Source organism: Lissotriton helveticus, chromosome 11, assembly GCF_964261635.1.
Source record: "Lissotriton helveticus chromosome 11, aLisHel1.1, whole genome shotgun sequence".
Classification (NCBI taxonomy): domain Eukaryota; kingdom Metazoa; phylum Chordata; class Amphibia; order Caudata; family Salamandridae; genus Lissotriton; species Lissotriton helveticus.
In genome coordinates this window covers 561,048,884-561,063,380 of record NC_136072.1, presented here as the reverse complement: position 1 = coordinate 561,063,380, position 14,497 = coordinate 561,048,884, and the positions used below count along the sequence as shown (strand labels likewise).

Here is a 14,497-nt window from a genome sequence, read left to right as displayed (position 1 = left end):
CACCCACACACACACACACTCAGTCTCCCATACAAATACTTGGCCAACTAATCAATAACCCATATAGTTAGTTATATAGCTAATGATCAACAATTGCATCAGATTACAAAACAACAGACACAATGGTGCACAATTTAAAACAGTTTAGTCACTAACCCATGCACTCAGTGAGACACATTTAATCCCTCACTTATACAGTCAGTCATGCACCTACTAAATACATCATCCAGACACTTATACATCCACTCATTCTTCAATATATAAGACATATTTTAACTTTACAGAAACATACAGTCACTGGATGTTATCATCAGTGATGTCATCAGTGATGTCATTTGAGATGTCATCAGTGATGTCATCAGTGATGTCACTGACCATGTCATGAATGATGTAATATGTGACATCATCAGCAGTGGATTGCGGGTGCGCGATATATAGTTAGTACAACTAACTATATATGGAATTTCAATGGTTTTGTGTGATTAAAATAAGGTTTTTTAAATGCTAATTCCTAACTATATATGGTCTATAACCTATGGTTTTTTCAGTGAATTTTCAAGGTTTTGTAAATGCTAATTCCTAACTATATATGGTCTATAACCTATGGTTTTTTCAGTGAATATATATATATATATATATATATATATATATATATATATATAAACGCTCCAATTGCGCCGAAAAACGGGGCTCAGGCGGTGGGTGCCGCTGCACGGTCGACGCACCGTGAAATATCGATGCTCCAACAACCCCTCTCCCAGCCGAGAGAGAGGTAGAAAAGCAGCACTCGCGGGGTGGGTTTCAGAGTTTCTTTATTTTTTTAGTGCAGACGCGTTTCGGGCAAAGCCCTTTGTCAATGTAATTACAAAACGCTAACAGGAAGACATTATATGCAGTGCGTTACTACTGATGGAAACTGAAAATGGACTACCCGACTCAGAACCGCGGGCGCCATATTGGAATGTGCAATGTAACATTGTTACAATGATCAAAGGGCAACAGATTACCTTTTCTCAGTATCATTCATTTAGTTATTAAGCTGTGGATCAGCATACATTCAACGTTCAATTAATGATTATTGTGACCAAAAATATGTATATGAGTTAAAGCAGGTACATTTTAGATATGCTAAAATTTACATGTAAATTCCATCCGTCTTTATCCTCTTATTTACTGTACATGGTTACTCATTTTGTCACAGAAAATAAATACAAATGCCCACTCGATCAAACACTCCATTATTATCTTGCCGTGGATCGGCTTAGGCGGCTCCTATTACTTGAAACCGCTAATAATGACCAGGGGAAAGCCCCCAGGTCAACACAGGTTCCATCAGATTAGAGTGAGACAGCAAGCTGTTGACTGATGCAGTTTATTTGCCCAGATGGATGGCTAATTCCTCGCCACTATTCAAACCATTGGGAATTTTGGTCTGTAGGTCAATAATAAAACGAGACTCCAAACGTCTTAGCTTTAAAAGTCTGTTCCCACCCCTTTCACTCTCTGGAACTTGGTCAACCCCAAAGTATTGTAACAGATCTCTGTTGCTGCGATGTTTGATGGCAAAGTGTTTGGCAACAGGAGAAGTCAGATCCTTGTTGGCTATCGCCCTCATATGTTCTAGGATTCTTAACTTCACACTTTTTATGGTGCTCCCTATATACTTAAGGTTGCAGGGGCATACTAGACAATACACCACATACGGTGTCTGACATGTGATGAAGGACCCAATGTTTTTCTTCCTTGTGACCTCAGGGATTCCAATCAACTCAAAGGAATCTTACGCCACAGCTGGCATATCTTAAAGACTGACCCCATAATTGGGGTAGACATCCCCAATAACCCACTTGTAACCTTCAGAAAAACGAAGTCCATCAAGGACTTACTGGTACACAGCCACCTAGAGACTCCCGTTGCTAGGACGAACACTCTGGCTGAAATGAAAGGATTCTATCCTTGTGGCAAATGCAAGGCCTGTGCTTACAGCAAAAGGGTCTTGGGCTACGACATCCCTGGGGTCACAAGGAAGAAAAACATTGGGTCCTTCATCACATGTCAGACACCGTATGTGGTGTATTGTCTAGTATGCCCCTGCAACCTTAAGTATATAGGGAGCACCATAAAAAGTGTGAAGTTAAGAATCCTAGAACATATGAGGGCGATAGCCAACAAGGATCTGACTTCTCCTGTTGCCAAACACTTTGCCATCAAACATCGCAGCAACAGAGATCTGTTACAATACTTTGGGGTTGACCAAGTTCCAGAGAGTGAAAGGGGTGGGAACAGACTTTTAAAGCTAAGACGTTTGGAGTCTCGTTTTATTATTGACCTACAGACCAAAATTCCCAATGGTTTGAATAGTGGCGAGGAATTAGCCATCCATCTGGGCAAATAAACTGCATCAGTCAACAGCTTGCTGTCTCACTCTAATCTGATGGAACCTGTGTTGACCTGGGGGCTTTCCCCTGGTCATTATTAGCGGTTTCTAGTAATAGGAGCCGCCTAAGCCGATCCACGGCAAGATAATAATGGAGTGTTTGATCGAGTGGGCATTTGTATTTATTTTCTGTGACAAAATGAGTAACCATGTACAGTAAATAAGAGGATAAAGACGGATGGAATTTACATGTAAATTTTAGCATATCTAAAATGTACCTGCTTTAACTCATATACATATTTTTGGTCACAATAATCATTAATTGAACGTTGAATGTATGCTGATCCACAGCTTAATAACTAAATGAATGATACTGAGAAAAGGTAATCTGTTGCCCTTTGATCATTGTAACAATGTTACATTGCACATTCCAATATGGCGCCCGCGGTTCTGAGTCGGGTAGTCCATTTTCAGTTTCCATCAGTAGTAACGCACTGCATATAATGTCTTCCTGTTAGCGTTTTGTAATTACATTGACAAAGGGCTTTGCCCGAAACGCGTCTGCACTAAAAAAATAAAGAAACTCTGAAACCCACCCCGCGAGTGCTGCTTTTCTACCTCTCTCTCGGCTGGGAGAGGGGTTGTTGGTATATATATATATATATATATATATATATATATATATATATATATATATATATATATATATATATATAATATATATATATATATATATATATATATATATATATATATATATATATATATATATATATATATATATATATATATATATATATATATATATATATATATATATATATATATATATATATATATATATATATATATATATATATATATATATATATATATATATATATATATATATATATATATATATATATATATATATATATATATATATATATATATATATATATATATATATATATATATATATATATATATATATATATATATATATATATATATATATATATATATATATATATATATATATATATATAATATATATATATATATATATATATATATATATATATATATATATATATATATATATATATATATATATATATATATATATATATATATATATATATATATATATATATATATATATATATATATATATCCCGTCCCGACGTTGTCCGGGTATGAATTGCTGCCGGCCAGTAGTATATTGTTTTGTAGGATTTCGTTTTGATAGCATTTCTTATCTGTGACAGGCCTGTGAAACGCTCCGATTCACAGTGCACTGCTGATACACTTAAGAGTGCGCGTTCAGTAGTGTGTGAACTCGAGTTTCCCTACTTTATTTTTCCTTGCAATATTATAGAGCGCAAACTCGACAACATGGCATGAACACAATTTACATTACAGCACATTAATTTATGGTAGGCATGCGGAGACAAAGCGACTTGCCTGGAATCACAGGATGTTGAGCTGATGCGGAGATTCGAACGTAGCTCCCCAGCTCTAAAGTTCGCAATTCTAGAACTTGTGGCGGGAGGTGTGTCTAAAAGTGTATGTCGGTGCTGGCCATCAATGAGAGAGACCTGTGCATTTTTCAAATCGGTGGTGCCGTGCCACCAATGTACTTACCGGGGAGGGTAAACACCCATTATTCCGCAACTTTCTTTCCGCATACCATCACTCCGCATACTTTCATTACGAAAGGACCATGACTCCGCAATGCCATTATAACACATGGCATTACATTTAATATGCTTTTACCATGCATACATTTACAACGAAATTCGTTGTAAATGCATGAATGGTAAAAGCATGTTTTTTTTAATGTTTGAATAAGGTAAGTATGGGTATAGGGGTATATGTTTTGGGGTACTGAGGTATATGTTTTGGGGTGTTTGGGTATTTTTGGGGTTCAGATATAGTTTTGGGTTATGGGGTACAGGGGTAGTTTTAGGGTTTAGGCATAGGTATGGGTTTTGGGGTACAGGGGTATTTTTAGGGTTCAGGGCTAGGTTTGGGTTTTGGGGTATATGGGTATTTTTAGGATTCAGGGGTAGGTTAGGGTTTTGGGGTACAGGGGTATTTTAAGGGTTCAGGGCTAGGTTTGGGTTTTGGGGTATAGGGGTATTTTTAAGGTTCAGGGCTAGGTTTGGGTTTTGGGGTACAGGGGTATTTTAGGGTTCAGGGGAAGGTTTGGGTTTTGGGGTACAGGGGTATTTTTAGGGTTCAGGGCTAGGTTTGGGTTTTGGGGTACAGGGGTATTTTAAGGGTTCAGGGCTAGGTTTGGGTCTTGGGGTACAGGGTTATTTTAGGGTTCAGGGTAGATTTGGGTTTTAGGGTACAGTGCTATTTTTAGGGTTCAGGGCTAGGTTTGGGTTTTGGGGTTCAGGGGTAGGTTTGGGGTTTGAGGTGCAGGGGTATTTATAGGGTTTAGGGATAGGTTTGGGTTTTGGGGTACAGGGTATATTTATAGGGTTAAGATGAGTTAGTGTTAAAGGGTGTTGGGGTATTTTAAGGGGTAAGGGTGGGTTATGATTATGGGGTGCAGGGGTATTTAAAGGGAACAGGGTGGACACCCAGAGCTGGAATGTACAGAACCTGGGAAGAAAAAACAATGAAATATTGGGCACAACCCTCGCTTTTTTTCCGTAATCCCGCACCCCGCACACGCCCCCAGCACACGCCCACAGCACACGATATGAGACATGGCATGAAAGGCAGAACATACCACACGCCCCCAGCGTTTGTCACACCCCCAGCACACGCCCACAGGACAACGCAGACACGCCCACAAGGGACTACTTTGCTGGCACAGTTCTTTTACCTTTTAAATGTATATGGTGGGCGTCTGCATAGCCTATGTCCTTCTGCTGCAACTGCCCTTATATATATATATATATATATATATATATATATATATATATATATATATATATATCTATACTAATATAATAAAGAGAGAGCCCAAACCTTTGAGGCGGGTAATCTCAGGAACCACAGCATCAATCACAACACCCAATACAGCGTTGGAAAGGGCAGTTGCAGCAGAAGGACATAGGCTATGCAGATGTCCACCATATACATTTAAAAGGTAAAAGAACCGTGCCAGCAAAGTTGTCCCTTGTGGGCGTGTCTGCGTTGTGCTGTGGGCGTGTGCTGGGGGTGTGACAAATGCTGGGGGTGTGGGGTACGTTCCGCCCTTCATGCCATGTCTCATATCGTGTACTGGGGGCGTGGGCGTGTGCAGGATTACGGAAAAAAAAGGCGAGCGCTGTGCCCAATATTTCATTGTTGTTTCTTCCCAGGTTCTGTACATTCCAGCTCCGGGGTGTCCACTCTGCTCCCTTTAACCGCTTCCGTGCGGCGCCGATTCCCCCCCCCCCCCGCCGGTGCTGAGCCCTAATTAAAACGGGCGTGGTCATGACGGAACGGTTCCGTCATAAGCACAGCTCGACCGATGTTCATGACGGAACCGTTCCGTCATGAGCATGGAAGGGGTTAAATACCCCTGCACCCCATAATCATGACCCACCCTTACTCCTTAAAATACCCCAACACCCTTAAACACTAACCCATCTTTACCCTATAAATATACCCTGTACCTCAAAACCCGAACCTACCCCTGAACCCTAAAAATACCCCTGTACCCCAAAACCCAAACCTAGCACTGAACCCTAAAAATACCCCTGTACCCCAAAACCCAAACCTACCCCTGAACCCTAAAATACCCCTGTACCCCAAAACCCAAACCTAGCCCTGACCCCTTAAAATACCTCTGTACCCCAAACCTACCCCTGAACCCTAAAAATACCCCTGTACCCCAAAACCCAAACCTAGCCCTGAACCATAAAAATAACCCTGTACCCCAAAACCCAAACCTACCCCTGAACCCTAAAAATACCCCTATACCCCAAAACCCAAACCTAGCCCTGAACCCTAAAACTACCCCTGTACCCCAAAACCTAAAACTATATCTGAACCCTTAAAATACCCTAACACCCCAAAACATATACCTCAGTACCCCAAAACATACACCCCTATACCCATACTTACCGTATCCAAACATTAAAAAAACCATGCTTTTACCATTCATGCATTTACAACGAATTTCGTTGTAAATGTATGCGTGGTAAAAGCATATAAAATGTAATGCCATGCGTTATAATGGCATTGCGGAGTCATGGTAGTTTCGTAATGAAAGTATGCGGAGTGATGGTATGCGGAAAGAAAGCTGCGGAATAATGGGTGTTTACCCTCCCCCGGTAAGTACATTGGTGGCACGGCGGCCCACATCTCCAACAACATACTCATATTTTTTCACCACCGATTTGAAAAATGCACAGGTCTCTCTCATTGATGGCCAGCACCGACATACACTTTTAGACACACCTCCCGCCACAAGTTCTAGAATTGCGAACTTTAAAGCTGGGGAGCTACGTTCGAATCTCTGCATCAGCTCAACATCCTGTGATTTCAGGCAAATCGCTTTGTTTCCCCGTGCCTACCACAAATGAATGTGTTCTTCTGTAATGTAAATTGTGCTCATGCCATGTTGTCGAGTTCGCGCTATATAATATTGCAAGGAAAAATAAAGTAGGGTAACTCGAGTTCACACGCTACTGAACGCGCACTCTTAAGTGCATCAACAGTGCACTGTGAATCGGAGCGTTTCACAGGCCTGTCACAGATAAGAAATGCTATCAAAACGAAATTCCACAAAACAATATACTACTGGCGGGCAGCAATTCATACCCGGACAACGTCGGGACGGGATGCTAGTATATAATATATATATATATATATATATATATATATATTGGACTCTTATTATGTTATTTACATTTTTCTCCCAACCACTACAGTACACTCCATGGGCCTTTGACTAACTTCACTGTGAGTGGTGGCATCCTGCTCTTTCACAAGTAGCACATCACTTTACAAAGTAGTTCCCTTCAGCACTATAAACTGCTACGTCACTGTGTGCTTTTTGAGACCAAGAAATATTTAAAGTTTTTAGATATTTGACTGAAGACAGATGACCCACAGTCCATCTGTGCACATGTATCTACTTTTTATTTAAGCATTTGTGTATTACATGAGGCTGGGAATCAACCAAAGCAGTCAATGGGCCACACCAACCGCTTTAACCGCATGCGTGCGGCCGTTTTTCCAGCTGTGTGCGGCATTTTCGTAAATACCGCGTTACATGACGAGCTCAGCTCGTCATCAGCACACGGTAGGTAACGCTGATGACGAGCTGAGCTCGTCATCAGCATGGAAGGGGTTAAATATGATTTTTGTCCCCCCAAGGATGTGGCTGACCACTACAGTCAAATCCGTGTAGTGCAGTTTCTGCTCAGGCATTAATTTATAATCTGAACAGATCTGAACAGACACCTCGCACCCACTTATTTTCAGAGTCAGAGAAACACACGTGGCATCTGGCATTGCATCTGCTCATCATACAAATAAACATATCTGCAGAGATACACTTATTCTCTGACGTGTCTGCAGCTAGGGATTCTTGACCCCATTCTACGCTTTCTCGTACCCAGAAAACTCCGCTTACGTCTCAAACTCCATCATTACTATCTGACTGCAATTAGGCGCTACACTGGTGACCCAACCTTAGAGATCAATGTATTCTGAAATGCTACATCTGTTTGGAGGTCACAACCACAATAGCAGTATAAAGTAATGTGAACTTACTGGTGCCACCGAGTCTTCTATTATTTCTTCGGATGACCCTTTTTTTAAATCTGTAAAAAAAAAGGAAAGAAATATACATTAGGGAGCAGCTTTTTTCTTTTAAAACGGAGCTAGCTATTGAGCTTGGTTGTGTAAAGGGACATTTTAGCTGCCAAGGTAACAGACTGCCACCAATCAAATCGATTTTACAACATTTACTTGTAGTCGTCAGATTCTAGGGAAACACCTAACTTAATGACGTAATACCTTGATATTAAGTCTATTAACCACACAACACTCCTACATAGATATAGACCAGGCCCGCTCTATTCGCATATCCCAAGTAGACACATACATGTTGTATCGTGCTTTCATATAAAAGTGACTCTGGCATTTAAGAGGTAGCTGGCACCACTACTTCTTGTATGCAACGCTCTTTTCCCAAAACATGCACACCATGAGGCCATAATTTGTAGGTCTGTCTCAACTCGCTCGGTTTGCCTAATTTTACTTTGTTTTCCCTGTTTTTTATAGGAATGTCCAAGAAAATACTGCACTGGCTGTTCCCCTGTAATCTCAGAGCTTGCTTTGTGGGGCCATCTGCATGACCACCTCCCTTCAGGTCATTACAGACGCGCGGTGTCTAGTTGAGAACTTTCATATCATAACCTAATGCATTCTTGTTGCTGTAATCACGTTTTTCATTAGGATAATTTAACTAATGCACCTGAAAACAATGACCTGTAGGTGAAATGTTGAGGTCTGGAGACAAGTGACCTGGATTCGGCCGGTCACCCCAAGGACGATGCTCAACCAAGTTGGAGCTACATCAGTGACAAGTGAGCACAAGCATTGGCAAAGCCACGAGGTTTCGCCTATGCAAAATGTGTTGGATTTGTCAATGTTTTGTACATGTTGCGCAGCAGTTAAGCTGCTGTGCAACATGGCTTGAAGTTTAAAAAGGAAGAGCTGCCGCTGCCTTGACTCACTTCTACTTTTGAGCTGCTTAGCGCCAGGATGCCTGCAAAGTGATAGTGCGCTCTATAAATTGAATAAACAAATCAATATAACGCAGTCAATGCTGGCATCATAGTGTTTTTTTTTTACGAGGGTATTGAAGCAGGGAGCATGTGAAAGGGACCTCACACTGGCATTTCCTACCTGCTGCAAACTCCCTTTTGGAATCGCGTGCTCAAGAGGCGACCGGGGTAGGGGTAGTACCAGAGAAAACAAACAACTCCACTCAGCACCTGTGAGGATAGACGCCGCCCCTACCCTCCTGCCATGCAGGCTGTAGCTAGAAGTGCGACTGGCAAGTACATGGCATCAGGATGCACATGCAGCAGCAGCCTGACTGGCAGGGCGAGCACCAAAGTATAAAGAACAAAGATGGAGGAAAGGGAGAATGTGGTGATGGGTGGAAAACATCAGAAGGTGAATGAGCGAGCAACGGACTAACTTACAGAGAGTTCAGACATGAGGGGGATGGTACTGATGAATGAAGGGCACACGCGAGACAAACAGAGAAACTGCGACAGAGAAGAGGAAACTTAGAGAAGAGAATGAGTGAGAGAAAGAAGCAGAAGGTGATAGAGAGGAGAGAACGTGGGAGCATTGAAATAGAAGAGAGCGCAATGGCAATAATATAAGAGAGTAGCTTAGAAAGTGAGGGATGTATGATAGGGAACTGTGTGTGAAGAGGAAGAGAGAGAAGAGGAAGAGGGCAGAGAAAATATTATTGAGAACAGGTTGATTGATAAGACCACTGACCTCCAATTGGTCGGGCAGGAGGACTTAGGAGTGATGAGGGAGACCCCGGCTCAGATGCCTCTGTTTGATCATTTTGACACCCCTTCCACTGAAGTGTTTGAGCAGATTGCACTTGGAGTCTCCTCTGGTTCGCCTTTAGACCCTTTCCCTCATAGGGTCTGGAAGGCGCTTGGTGCTGAACTATTTCCTCCTCTCCGACAGATGTGTAATCAATCTCTTTGCAGCGGGATGGTTCCCTCCTGCTGGAAGCAGGCAGTTGTTTCCCCTCTATTGAAAAAGCCCTCTCTGGATCCAGCCTGTCTTAAAAACAACAGGCCTATCTCGCTTCTTCCTTACCCTGTGAGGATCATCGTACACCTTGTGAGCAGGGCACTCACCCAGTTCCTGGAGACAAATGGCCTACTGGATGATCAGTTTGGCTTTCGCCCGGGACATGGGACAGAGTCTGCACTGTTGACTGTATTGGATGATCTCCGTTTGCGTGCAGACAAGGATCAACATGCCATCTTGATCCTATTAGATCTGTCTGCCGCTTTCGACACGGTCAATCACAGGGTTCTTCTGCAATGGCTGGAAGGAGTTGGGGTAGTTGGTCTGGCATTGAAATGGTTCCACTCTAATCTAACTGATAGATGTCAAGCTGTGGCCCTCCGCCCTTTCCAATCAAAGTTTACCAAGATCCACCATGGTGTGCCGCAGGGCTCTGCAATAAACCCCATTCTCTATAACATCTATATGCGACCACTGGTGAACATCATTAAATCCTTTGGTATAGGTGTGGTAAACTATGCTGATGACACCCAGTTGATTCTATCACTGGAGGGAGAACAGTCATCTTCATTGGAGAATTTTTACACCTGCATGCAGAATGTGGCCCAATGGCTAAAAAACAACTCTCTGCAATTTAATGCAGATAAAACTGAAATTCTGTGTACTAAAAGTGGGAGAGTGCCTTATTTTCTTCCGCCTGACTTTTGGCCTATTGCTGAGGACCACCCGCTGTTGCCATCTAAGTGGGTTCGTAATTTGGGAGTTTTATTTAATGAGGAGTTGACCTTGGAGACACATGTTAACAAAACTGTAGGGAATTGCTTTTCCCTCATTAGTGTTCTGAGGAAAATTCTGCCTCTGCTCCCTGCTCAAACGCGCTCCTTGGTAGTCCGGAGCATTATTTTGAGCAGGTTAGACTACTGTAACTCTCTTTTGTAGGAGTCTCCCAAGCTTTTAACTGGCAGACTGCAGAGAATTCAGAATATGGCAGCCAAGCTGGCCCTGTCTCGCCCCCGTTATTTTTCCTCCTCCGCGGCCCTCGCAGAGCTACATTGGCTCCCCATTGTGCAGAGAATTCATTTTAAAGTCATCTGCGTTGTGTTCAAGGCACTGCATGGGTTAGGTCCCATACCTCTGCGGAGTAAATTTTATTGGTATGCCCCTTCCCGCTGCCTTCAGTCCTCCGCAGCGAATTGGGTGAAAGTACCCATGACTAGGAGAGGTAGGTTGGGGGGTCAAGCTTATAGTGTTACTGCTCCAAAACTCTGGAACATGCTACCTCTGGTGCTGCGACAGATACATGATCTTCTGCCTTTTCGTAAACAAATAAAGACCTGGCTTTTTCCTAAAACGTAATCTCTAGCTTCTCTTTGGTCACAGCTGTTCTTTGACTGTCTTCTTCCCTCTTAAGCGCCAGGATGCCCGATGGGTTGCAGCGCGCTTTACACATTTTCTTTTCATTGCATTACAAAAGGAGACAAGTGAATGAAGAGAGAGAATCATAGTTTGGTGAGAAGAAAGGAAATACAAAAAAATTAAAAGTATGTACTGGCAACAAGTTTGCACATGTGGTGAAAGTATATGAAGGCATTCAGATGCACTTCACATGCGCAATGTAAAGACAAAAGGGGCTCTATTTAGTCACTACATATAGCCACAGAAAGTGCAGCCTGCGGAGAATACAGAAACCTAGCAAATACAAAAAAGTTCAGTACAGGAAGCCCTTTTCTTCCATCTCATGTGCAGTAAAAGTAATGGAAAAGTGCAGTTTGAGTGTAATGTCTGTGGTTACAGAAGTGTAGCATTCGTAAACATTGGAAACCACACAGCTGCATGTGCAGACTGGGTTTCTGGGTTCAAGACATGGCTGCTCACCGCTGCAGGGCCCAGGAAAGACAAAGGACAGAAGTAAAAAAAAAATAGTACTTGCACTGCGGGAGCCTGCAGTGGAAGGACGCTGCCACCAGAAGCAGAACGTGGTCTAGGCTCGGAGGCACTGACCAATAGGAAGCAATGAAACAAAAGTGACGTTGGAGCTACATGGGAGCTAGCCAATGGTAAGTAAAGTGAAGTGAGTGCCATGTGGGAGCCAGCCAGTGGTAAGTAAAGGTAAGTAATGGGCGGGCTCTAAGCCCCTTTTAGGATTTCTTTTTATTAAATGCAAGAGAATTTACAAGCACAGCACAACGGCCATTCAGGTGAAACAAAAAAAAAGGCCTGACTGAAGACATGAGGGAGGCATAAAGAATGTGAGAGTATACTTGTCTGGTCTTTCTGAATCCCACCATGCACCACCCACAAACCGGCGGATGTATTTTCATACAGGACACACTTGCCATTGACTTCAAAAACAATGATAGGACTGTCAGGCAAAACAGTACAAAGCAAAGAGTTGTAAACGAAATGGAAGTAAAACAAAGCATGGTATTTTTTTTTTAAGCATGGGCGGATTTCACGGATCCACGATCCGCGAATTTTGCGGATTTGCGTATTGTTGATCCGCAAAATCCGCGGATTTGCGGATTGCGCTCGTGAAAGTCAAGGATGCAAAGGCCTCTATCCAGCATCACAGCTGATTTTCGACAGTAGATTTGGGAACTAAGCACACCTGCCCAGCCTCGACAATGCTCACGATTGTTTTTGGGCTGATTTATGCATCACTGAATTTGAGCTTCAACTGTCCATCATAGTGGGTAAATGGCGGGAAGACGGTTCACACCGCAAGTGTGTGGGCGGGGCCAAACGTGCGGGGCTTCCATGCGAGCACACATGCCTCTGGTGTGTATAAAAGGTCAGAGACCGATCAGAGCAGCAGATGAAGAGAAAGAAGCTCCTGGTCACAGGAACAGCCAGGGGATTGCGCTCGTGAAAGTCAAGGATGCAAAGGCCTCTATCCAGCATCACAGCTGATTTTCGACAGTAGATTTGGGAACAAAGCACACCTGCCCAGCCTCGACAATGCTCACGATTGTTTTTGGGCTGATTTATGCATCACTGAATTTGAGCTTCAACTGTCCATCATAGTGGGTAAATGGCGGGAAGACGGTGCACACCGCGAGTGTGTGAGCGGGACCAAACGTGCGGGGATTCCGCGCGAGTCCATGCCTCTTGTGTGTATAAGAGGTCAGAGACCGATCAGGAAGCACTAATAGATAAAATAAAGCAGGTGCTCGAGCACCTGCTTTATTTTATCTATTAGTGCTTCCTGTTGAAGCTAACTTAGCTGACTTAGTAACTATTTTAGGATGGCGCTGGCAGCTTGCCGGCGCCATCCTAAAATAGTTATAACTTCAAGCTTGAAGGCTTGAACTTTTGCCCCCCGAATCCGTCGCTCACGTATTCGCGGATTTTCGGTAAATTCGCGGATTTACCGAAAATCCGTGAAATCCGCGAGCGGAGCGGATTTGACGCTCATGCCTAATTTTTTTAAATAACTGCGAGAGTGCAAGAAGCGGATTTCCACTAGTGAAGCAGAGGCCAGTGGTGGGGGGAGATGTGGTAAAGAGTTTTTCCTCTCGTGCTGGAGAGTGCACAATTTCCAGGTAACAAGAAAGATTTTGAGTGGAGACAGGGCAAGTATATGAAGCTGTGCAGGATGCGGAGAAGGAGGTAAGCCATGAAAGAGCAAAGTGAATCGTGGGGTCTCTGCCGTAAAAGGGGTTGGGAAATTCTAAGTGGGGGCCACAGTATTCGTTCATGCAGGATGAATACAGTGAACAAGACACACAAAACTATGCTTGCATTCTTCTGACATTTATCTTAGTAAATTGGAATTCTTTCCTCAACAGCAGTGATTAGAATTTAAAGTTAATTTCACCATTTATTATTAGATGTGATATTTTTCTTTGTAACATTTTGCCCACATAATTTAGCTTACTTTTACGGGCATGAGAGCACAATCTTTTTTTTACTCTTACATGTATTTAGATACAAATTTACAACCCCTTAATATACTTGTTATTGCTGCTGTTAATTTGGTTTGAGTTCCGCTTTTTGTTTTTTTACACCTACAGTTTGGGTTGTGTGATGTGGAAGAATGTACTCAGCCACTGTCTATCCAGCCCGGAGACCGGCGTGAAGTTAAGAAGCCTCTGCAGGACTGGTCAGTGCTTGCTAGCCATAAGGAAGAGGCTGGGATTCACATGAGCAAACACGCCCACGCAACAATATGCCAAAACCATTCGTATACAGAGTACAAGCGTGATTTGCACTACCTTGGAAAAGTCTAACCACCCCTATTACTCACTAAGCCTCACAGATCCAGCTCGCGTTGCTCCTGGATTTTCTTTACAGACGGGTAAAGTAATTTTTCAGAAATTGGTTAACAAGTTAATCTACTGTCACTTCCTACTTCATACTATGTCACTGAATTATACAATTACAGTAAACTGT

General features: G+C 42.6%; 1 protein-coding gene across 11 annotated transcripts in view; it reads right to left on the bottom strand.

Annotated features, from left to right (window-relative positions):
- The window catches only part of TACC1 (transforming acidic coiled-coil containing protein 1), an 875,899-nt gene that overhangs the window by 85,012 nt on the left and 776,390 nt on the right, over nucleotides 1-14,497 (bottom strand). For all 11 annotated transcript variants that reach the window (XM_078666332.1, XM_078666333.1, XM_078666330.1 and 8 more), the window contains one exon: nucleotides 8,087-8,136. In XM_078666332.1, coding sequence (XP_078522458.1) covers nucleotides 8,087-8,136 — 50 coding nt within the window. The remainder of the gene's footprint in view (nucleotides 1-8,086; nucleotides 8,137-14,497) is intronic.